The sequence below is a fragment of the Lactuca sativa genome, chromosome 5, assembly GCF_002870075.4.
Source record: "Lactuca sativa cultivar Salinas chromosome 5, Lsat_Salinas_v11, whole genome shotgun sequence".
Classification (NCBI taxonomy): Eukaryota; Viridiplantae; Streptophyta; class Magnoliopsida; order Asterales; family Asteraceae; genus Lactuca; species Lactuca sativa.
This window is the reverse complement of record NC_056627.2, coordinates 9889335-9899856: the sequence shown is the minus strand read 5'-3', so window position 1 is coordinate 9899856 and position 10522 is coordinate 9889335. Positions and strand designations below refer to the sequence as shown.

Here is a 10522-nt window from a genome sequence, read left to right as displayed (position 1 = left end):
CGATGTTCTGCCCTAAGCACGTGTCTTCCGAGCAGGCACGCATGAGTCGGTATTTTAGTGTTTTGAGGAGAGACATCCGCGAGTTCGTGGCGAACTCTTCCTACCGGAAATTTGCCGAGCTTCAGGCAAATTCCCGGAAGAGGGAGATTGAGCTCGAGACTCAGGCCAGGGAGGAGGCGGAGACTCAGGCGAGGGATCGGCGACCGGCACAGTCCCAGCCGGCAGCCAAGCAGGCCAAGCCCGCCTATTCTAGATCTGAGAACCAGAAGAGCCGCACTAATGGCAAGTGCGGCAAGATTCATGAGGGGGTTTGTAGAGCAGGGTCTTGCTACAAGTATGGCAAGGAGGGGCACATAGCCAAGGATTTCCCCAAGGGGTTTGTAGTCTGTTTTCACTGCAACCAGACCAGACACCGGAAGGCCGAGTGTCGGCAGTTGCGAGGGTCAGTCCAGGGAGCATCAGGGATCTACCCCTGCTGTCGTTCGATCTGCATAGAGTCGGCTAGTGAAGGCCGAGGCGCCAAAGGCTCGCGGGAGAGCCTTCCGTTGACAACGGAGGAGGTCCGCGCAGCTCCAGATGTTGTGGCTGGTATGTATTGTTTCATCTACTTATTTTGAGTTTGTGGTGTTATGCTTATATTATGATATGTGTAGGTACATTTCTTGTGAGTTATGTACCTGCTTTGGTGTTATTTGACTCGGGTGCGAGTCGGTCTTTTATGTCGTTAGCCTTTAGTCAGCACATCAGTATCTATCGAGAGGCGTTGAGTCGACCTTTGCGAGTTTCCATAGTTGACGAGAGAGCGGTGTATGCCACTGATGTGATTCGAGGATGTGTACTCGAGATCTTCGGCGTTGAGTTTCCGATTGATTTGGTCCCGATTGTGATGGGAGATGTCTGTGTCATCATAGGCATTGACTGGTTGAGCAGGTTTGGAGCGGTTAACGACTGAGAGCGACAGTTGGTGACCATACGAGACTCTGGTGTGGGAGTTCTTAAGGTTTATGGCAAGGGTACTCGTTCTGGGTCAACATTTTGTTCAGCCGCTAGAGCGAGGCAGAGCCTACAATAGGGTTGTAGTGGGTTTGTGGCTTATGTGGTGGATACGAGAGTAGTTGCAAAGAGACCGAGGTCGGTCGATGAGGTCCCGATAGTGCGTGAGTTCCCGGACGTTTTCCCTGAGGAGTTGCCGGGAGTGCCTCCCAAGAGGCAGGTCGAGTTCCGTATCGATTTGGTTTCGGGGGCAGTGTGAGGAGCATTTGAGGGAGATCCTCGGAGTTCTGAGATCGTAGAGGCTTTACGCCAAATTCTCCAAGTGTGATTTCTGGTTACGAGAGGTCCAGTTCCTAGGACACCTCGTCATCCAGAAGGGGATATTGGTCGATCCGGCCAAGATTGAGGCGGTGATGAGTTGGGAGGTGCCGAGATCCCCCTCAGAGATCAGGAGTTTTCTGGGTTTGGCCAGCTATTATCGGAGATTTATTAGATATTTCTCCAAGATTGTTGTTCCTCTCACCAGGTTGACTTGGAAGGGCGTAGCATTCAGTTGGGGCCCAGAGCAGCAGGCCTCATTCGAGACACTTCGCCAGAGATTATGCAAATCCCCTGTGTTAGCCCTTCCGGAGGGGATGGAGGATTTTGTGGTATATTGCGACGCATCGATATCGGGATTGGGTGTGGTGCTGATGCAGAGAGGTCATGTGATAGCATACACATCGAGGCAGTTGAAGCCTCATGAGACGAGATATCCCACTCGCGATCTAGAGTTGGGGGCTGTGGTGTTCGCCCTCAAGATCTGGCGTCACTATTTGTATGGGGTCCGGTGTACGATATACACAGATCACAAGAGCTTGAAGTATCTGATGGATCAACCCAACCTGAATATGCGCCAGAGGAGATAGTTGGATGTGGTAAAGGATTATGAGTGTGAGATCCTGTACCACTCGGGAAAGGCTAATGTTGTAGCCGATGCCCTGAGTCGCAGGGCGGAGAGTGCCCTGATACAAGATGTTTGTTTGAGATTGACAGTGATGACTCCGGTGTTGGACACCATTCGGGAGACCCAGGTAGAGGCCATGAGACAGGAGAACCGCAAAAGAGAGCGAGTGATCGGGCAGATATATGAGTTCGTTGCCAATAGTCGTGGGCTTATGACCTTTCAGAGTCGAATTTGGTTGTCGTTTAAAGGCGGGGCATGTACCATTCTGATGGAGGAGGCGCATAGATCGAGGTTCTTGATCCATCCCGGGGCCACTAAGATGTATTTGGACCTGAAGAGGGAGTATTGGTTGCCATGTATGAAGAGGGATGTCGCGTGGTTCGTAAAGATGTGCTTGACCTGTCGCAGGGTGAAGGCCGAGCCCCGACGTCCGCATGGAAAGTTGTAGCCACTTGAGGTTCCCGAGTGGAAGTGGGAACAGATTTCCATGGATTTTATCACCAAATTGTCGAGGACTGTGAGGGGTGTCGATGCAATTTGGGTGATCGTCGACCGGTTGACGAAGAGCGCTCACTTTCTTGCTATCAGCGAGAGCTCTTCCGCAGAGAGGCTGGTAGAGTTGTATGTGAGGGAGATGGTATCGCGACATGGAGTGCCGATCTCGATTGTTTCAGATCGGGATGTACGTTTCACTTCCAGGTTCTGGAAGAAGTTCCATGAGGAGTTGGGCACGAGGCTACATTTCAGTACAGCTTACCACCCACAGATGGACAGACAGAGTGAACGGACAATTCAGACGCTAGAGGACATGCTTCGGGCATGTGTGTTGGACTTCGGAGGGAGTTAGGATACGTATTTGCCGTTGGCTGAGTTTTCCTATAACAACAGTCACCATTCGAGCATTGGTATCCCTCCCTTCGAGTTGTTGTATATGGGAGGAGGTGTCGGATACCCATCTGTTGGGGAGAGGTAGGGCAGCGAGTGATGGGCAGCATTGAGATAGTGTTTCAGACGACAGAACAAATACAACAGGTCAAGCAGAGGTTGTTGACAGCTCAGAGTTGCCAGAAGAGTTACACGGATAGGTGACGATCCAAGCTCGAGTTTCAGGTTGGAGACTTCGTACTCCTGAAAGTATCTCCTTGGAAAGGAGTGATTCGATTCAGGAAGAGGGGAAAGCTGGGGCCTCGATATCTTGGGCTTCAGGATGACCACAAGGGTGGGCAAGATAGCATATTGGTTGGAGCTACCTGCGGAGTTGAGCCAGATACATGATACCTTCCACGTGACTTAGTTGAGGAAGTGTATAGCCGACGAGTCGGCGGTGGTACCATTGGAGGATATTCAGGTGGATGCGAGCCTGAATTATGTTGAGAGGCCAGTCGCGGTGGTGGATCAGAAGATCAAGGTTTTGAGAAACAAGGAAGTGCCACTGGTTCTAGTTCAGTGGCGGCATCGAAAAGGGTCCGAGTTGCCCTGGGAGCCGGAGGCGGAGATACAGAAGCTTCATCCAGAGCTGTTTGTAGAATGAGACTTCGAGGGCGAATTCTGATTCTAGTGGGGGAGAATTGTAACATCCGGATTCCCAGATATCTTATTTTAAGTATTTATCTTGAGTTTTAGGGAGGGACTCGGCGAGTAGGCGCTCAGACTCGCCGAGTGGGATCGCGATTTCTTGTTTGGATTAATGACCGGACTCGACGAGTTGATGAGTGGACTCGGCGAGTCCACGCTGTAAAGTAAAATCCTAAATCTCAGGGCCTGAGCCCTATTTAAAGGCCCTTATGGCCGTCATTTGCGGCCACTGCTCCCCTGTGAAACCCCTAGAGAGCAAAGTGAGCTTAGAGAGCATTTTTGAGGCTAATTCTTCTTCCTTTGGTGTGATCTTGCAAGAAGGAGTGGGAAAATCCAAGCTAGATCGATTGTAGAGCTTGGATCTGTGTTGTTCACACTGAGATTCACGTTTTGAGGTACAAGTTCCTTCCCATTTCATGTATTTGATAGATTCCTTGAATCTAGGGCTTCCTTTGCACAATTTTGAGTTAGATTGTGAAGCATATGAGGTCCCTTTGGGTATAGATGATAGATCTGGACCTTGAGAGGTCCAAAAGATCCCAAGCTTCCAGCTTTATGAGGTTTCATGTGAGCCTTGAGAGTAAAACCCCATTTTAAAGGTTATTTCTCCATTTTTGGTCTTATAGGCATTGCATGAACGTAAAGTTTGAACCTTTATGTGACTTTCGAGTGTTAGAAGGTTAGATCTACTGGTTGGTGAAGCAGATCTGACCTCAAAAGATCATTTGAGTGTTTTCATGGGAGGAACTCGCCGAGCCCATAAGGGACTCGACGAGTCGAGTCGGGATGCCCCACGATTCGCGACCTGTGATGACCCGTTGATTGTAGGGTTGACTCAACGAGTCGAGTGAGGACCAGGGGCGAAGAGGACATGCATGTACTCGCCGATTCACACGAGTGCACTCGACGAGTATGGTCAAAGTTTGACCGTTGACTTTTGTTGACTTTTAGGGTTTGGTCAATGTTAGGGACTTTGAGCCATGAGAGGGGTAAAATGGTCTTTTACCCTTCTGAGAGTGCTAAGAGAGGGATTAGTCTAGCCTTGAGGGTTGTATTGATTAGAGTGCTTATTCCATGTGACTAGGCAGGGGCTAGACCAGATTTTACCGAGTTCGAGATTTACCAAGTTACCCGAGGTGAATCTTCTCACTATACTTTACCTAGAGTGGTAATTAGAGTTATATGACAGAGAATCTTGTATGTTATTTATGTGATTGTAATACACTGCATTATTTCTATGTGATTCATGTCGTGTATGTTCCAGAGTTTACAGAGTTAGAATCAGAAGGTTCACAGAGTTGGAACCGGATGGTTCACAGAGTTATGACCAGAGGGTCCACAGAGTTAGGACCGGAGGGTCCATGGAGTTATAGCCTCGAGTGGCTATTATGTGTTATATGTGGTATTTTGGGGAACTCACTAAGCATTTATGCTTACAGTGTTGTGTTATGTGTTTCATGTACCAGTGAGGATCGCGGGAAGGCGTCGACATGATCAGTACACACATGAGGAGTTTTTATACATTATGATCTTGGGGTTGTGTTTCTACGGACTGATATGTGATACAATGACATTTTTATAATATTTATGAATGAAAGTATGTTTTGAGAATGTGAAAAATTGTTTGAAAATTTTGGTGTTACATTTGAGGTTGCAAACAAGCTATAAATCTCGGACCTACAATGCACTCCACTCCAAGGTCTTCACACCACCTTCTTCTTTCTTTAAAAACACTCTAAACTCACTTAAAGGCTCACAAATTGGCTTCCTTTTGCTCTAGGGTTGCTTGAGAGTCGAAATCTCTGAAAGAGGTTGGATAAGAATAGGTTTTATGTCCATAAAGATGTTTAGATATAAGCCAAGACCCTAAAATTAGGGTTTGTATGCCACCCTCATACGCCCAGTGTACTAAGGCGCGCCTTAGTATGCTTAGCACACACACATACATTATTTTTTTAAATAAAATAAAATATATTTTAGTCGTATTACTAAAAAATAGTTTTTTACAAACAATTTGTATGTATTTACTTTACGTAAAATAAATTTTTTGGCTTTAAAAAATACGTTTTCATAAAATATATATTTTTATGTCTTTGAAATAATAATAATTAACACTACTCATGACATAAAAAAATATATAAATTCTTTTGGGTCGCTAGTTCCAAAACCATTTTTTCGGTTATATGTATTAAAAACAACTTAACAACGATTTTTTTATGTATCTCAACAATTTATACGTTTTTTTAATTTTATGTAAAAAAGAGTAGTGTTAATAATAGTTATTTCAAAAAAAAATATATCACTATGTCTTTCCATCTTCATTCTAACCATACGATTTATAATTTGTGATTAAAATGAAATATGTATTTTAAATAAGATATATAATCAAATATGTTTTTTTATGTTTTTTTAAATACATATAATTGAAAACATATTTTAAATAATTTACATAATGACAAAAAAATATTTTTTTAAAAAAATACATATTTTAAATAATTTATATGAAATACGTATTTTTTTTAAAACGTATTTTAAATAATTTATATAATACAAATAGTTTATACGAAAACGTATTTATTTAAGAAAAAAAAATATTTTACATAAAATAAATACATAAAAACAATACAAATTGTTTGTAAAAACTAATTTTTTTTATAATACCACTAAAATACATTTTATTTTATTTAAAAAAAATATTTAAAAAAGTTTTTTTTAATTTATATATTGTTGATGTTTTAACGATTTTAGTATTATATAAATTAGTTTTAGGAAAGAATAAACAAAAAGAAAATTCAACTCAATTGGTTAAGACAGTGTTAATTTAAGGGGTGGAGGTGATGAGTTAAAGCCCTTTCCTAGTAATTTAATTGTTTTTTTTAAAGAAATTTCAAAAATGGTCCTTATGGTTTATCAAATATCACGAATTTAGTTCTTTTATATACTTTAAAGGATAAAAATGCTTAAGGGGTGGAGATGATTGAGTTAAAGCCCTTTCCTAGTAATTTAGTTGTCTTTTTCAAAGAAATTTCAAAAATGATCCTTATGGTTTATCAAATGTCACGAATTTAGTTCTTTTATATACTTTAAAAGATAAAAATGCCCCTAACGGCTGAATAATAACAAAGTTAGTAAAACGGATTATCTGTATAAGTTTTGCAAACCACAAGGATCATTTGGACACCATTTTTGTAATTTTGTCTTAGTTCAACAAACAAAATATTTTGAAATTAGACATTAATTTTGATTGTGGGCAAATGACAAGAGGATGAGTCTCGGTCAAGTATGTTCCATTACAATTCAAACCATCGATATTTTCACAAAAGGTTAGTTTGTTGATATTCAAAATATTTTCACAAAACGTTCATACTAGTTCCACTTACACCAAAGTGAAAACCTGCTCTACTTATAAACTACACCTAAATCTATTTATACTGCATTAAAGCAATGATGTCCCGCTTGGTTAACCCTTTTTAAGTGTTTGAAAACACATTCAAACCAGTTTTGTGACTATAAATATAATATAAAAACTAATATTAGTATCTTTAACTCATTGTAATTAGTTTGAATACGTTTGTTCATCCACAATCTCGCTCTCGCACACTCATATACTTGAACGTGTTTATTATTATTTATATGAGTTCATCACTCCGACCACCACAGTGAATCGGAATATTCCCACAACTTTATTATCACAGAACCGACCACCGGTTCATATACATTTAGATCCATGGAGATCGGATCCGGCATTGCTGAACTTTCAAACGACATTCACTTGGGAGGTTTTGAGCTTTCTGCAGAATCTGTCGTTGTTGCCGTTCCTGCTGCGAACCATGGCGGCTTCCACCTTGCTGTTGCTGCTTCTCGGCTTGCCGGAACGCCTCCTGCACAGCCTCACACTGGCACTCCTCTTTGACATTGCGGAGGTCTCTGCAGCACTGCTCAAGTTGTTTCTTTTCGTGCTGTTTTCTCGGGTCCTCGACGGTCATCTCCAGCACCTCGCCGACGTACGGGGAGTTTTGCTCTAGGTACTTCTGGCAGTCGTTTAACTGCTCCGACTGGATTTCCTTGCCGCAACTCTGTTGCTCTCGGGAGCTTCTTGTGAGCACGACGTTGTCATCATCCTCGATGGTGGTGGTGAAGAAGGTTGTTCTAAAGGCGGAAACTGAGGTACATGCGATAAGCGCGGCGAAGGTGAGTGCGAGCACGCCGAGTTTTGCCATTGATTGGTGTTTTCCGTTGCGATGGTGGAGGTGTGGGGCGAATAAGGTATTTATAGTGAGAGATTGGAGGATGAAGCGAGTACACGTGGAGAGGTGGTCTGCCAGGTGGCAGATGCTGGTGACATATCACTGACACCTATACGAGTTTTTGCGTCATATGTTCCGACGTGGAACCGGCGATTTTGTTTGGGTTGGATATGTGTGTATGGACTGCCGCTAGTCACTACGAAAATTATCCACATGGGAAAGAGGTTTTCTGATCAGAATACGCGAGTTTCATCACACTATTAAAAGGTTAACGCTTTTCAAATGTCCACTTAAATACTTTTTACATTTTTTATTGTTAAAGTTCGGGTAATATAAGTTTTGGGATTGATTAATAGTTAGAAGTTAAATTAGTTTTAATGGTGATATTATTTATAAATTATTGATATGTTATTCAATTTTAATGGTTTATTTTTAAATAAAATATTTCAAAATTTCTAAAATAACTGAATAAATCCAACCGTGTATATTTGATATGTTAGCGTGACTTGCAATTGGTGATTCGAATGAACAATCGACGTTGAACAAAGTGAGTAAACTTGGATGACAGTCTCGAAAGGATAATGTTTGAAGTAGGTTGATGGTCGTTAGGCCCAAAGGAATCCATGATTAGTTATTTTTTATTATTTTATATATGGATTCAGCCTAATAGTTGTTAGAGTTTTCGATTATAATAATTTATAAGTGGATTTTCTAATGTATCGTTTTCGAGACAATTGAGTAATAGAAGAGATCAATGGTTCATGTCCATAGACATATGTTAAATCGATAATTTTATGTATGATTTTATTGTTTTTCATTGAGTACTTGCACAAAAGAGACCCACTAACTAACTAATCAGATGATAACAATTTTTGTCATTTAACGATCATATAAATATATATTGACGCTTATATTTTATTCTTTGTACGTTTGAAAATTAACAACATCATCACAACGTAAATCGTATAACATACTAATGTTATCAGTTATGCACGGTTCAAAACAAAATATCAACATTTTTGGTTGAATCATTTTATTATGATTAGTCATACAATAACCAATAACAAATATAAGTAAATGAAAAGATACACAACATGGTTCATATCCTACTTTGCAAGCAAATCCGAACTTGCATTAAAACTCTCAGTATCTTTCACTCTCAATAACTCCTTTCCATACTCCTAAGAAATTACATATTTCACGATCATCAATAATTATGCTAATACATTGTATTATGTAGTTTACTTACACTATTTATTTCACAAAGAAATGGCATTTTATTATTGAGACTTGTAACATTTAAATACAGAACAACTCTTATTGGAGTGATTACTTCTCATATTTTTAATATATCTCAAATACCTGTTAGAGTGATTAGTTATCATATTTTCAATATATCTTAAATACCTAATACCTAATACCTAATACGATATAACATTACATTCATGTGACTAAAATGACCCTATATAACATTATATTCATGTAACTATAATTTCGTCAATCCATTCCTACATTTTTCCTTCTTTAAATCCTTCATATTCAATGAAAAATTAACATGAACAAACATTTTTTTAGAAGTAAAAACATGATAAAGCTTTTAGATACATTTACCAAAAAGTTAGGGCAAACCCTAAACTGTTTGCCTGGATTAGCCTTTGTGTTTGATATCCATATTCAAGAAGGTACCCATAGTCACAAAGATTTACCTAGTCCATTGTGCTATTTGTCTTGGAAAATATGTGAGCTTGAGTTGGAGTTGAAAGATAATTTATAGGGAGAAGCCATGAAAGTTGAAGAAGTTGATCGATCTAGATGAGTCGTATGCATCTATGCCCAAAATCAATTTATTAAGGTGGATTTATCATTTAATGTTAGAAGATATGCCAACTCACCAACCAAATATGGCAACACAACAATAATATGCCAACTCATCCGCTCACCTGAAAATTTTGGTTACCATAAGTTAAGATTTCAACAAAGTGTGTACTTCTTTGGTCTTTTTTTTATACAAAACCCTTATTTGGATGATGTTTTTTGAACAATTCAAACTCTGATGATGTTTTTTGCATGTTTTTGAGACATACTTACCCTTATATCATTTTCCTTTTACGTAATCATGGATACCAATTATATTATGTACTATATCGTTGTATACTAAATAAATATACATGTACATTCAAGTGTATACATACTTATGTAATTCATATGACCAAGTCAAACAATTAGTCTCAAATACTTTTTACAACAACAGACAACCTATTTTTGAAAATCCAACATGTTCATATAAAAACGTTTTCCATGTTAACCCACACATATTTAGACTTGCTATAAATTGCCTACTAATGTAATTCGAAAATATCAAAGTGATGTTTAGAATGAGAACATTAAAATAAAAAATAGTGAAACGCTAGAAAAATTATATAAAATAAGCCAATATAGGATTTTACACGTAATTAACCTGAAACTATGAAATTTAGGATTTCTAACACTAATCTAGAGAAACGATTTAGACCAAATGAAATCCCAAAGCACCATCCTGACAAGTTTAACATTATTAAACATCTCTCTAGTCAGAAAACACCAAATCTTTCACAACATCGTAAGCCCAACAACATCAACACACCTCCTAATTTTGGCTGCCAGTCAAGCATTATCAATCCATGTCAACCACTCTGAAATTAACGACAAGAAAAAATATTTAGATCCCACCATCACACGAAAAGCGCCCACAAATCCGTAGCCATCTCACACGAAGAAAAAA

At 39.7% G+C, this 10522-nt stretch overlaps 1 protein-coding gene across 1 annotated transcript; it reads right to left on the bottom strand.

Annotated features, from left to right (window-relative positions):
- Positions 1-7120: 7120 nt before the first annotated feature.
- On the bottom strand, positions 7121-7771 carry LOC111914384 (2S seed storage protein). Its single transcript, XM_023910138.2, has one exon. The coding sequence runs from the start codon at positions 7732-7734 to the stop codon at positions 7234-7236; it is 501 nt and encodes a 166-aa protein (XP_023765906.1). The 5' UTR covers positions 7735-7771; the 3' UTR covers positions 7121-7233.
- Between the last annotated feature and the right edge of the window lie 2751 nt (positions 7772-10522).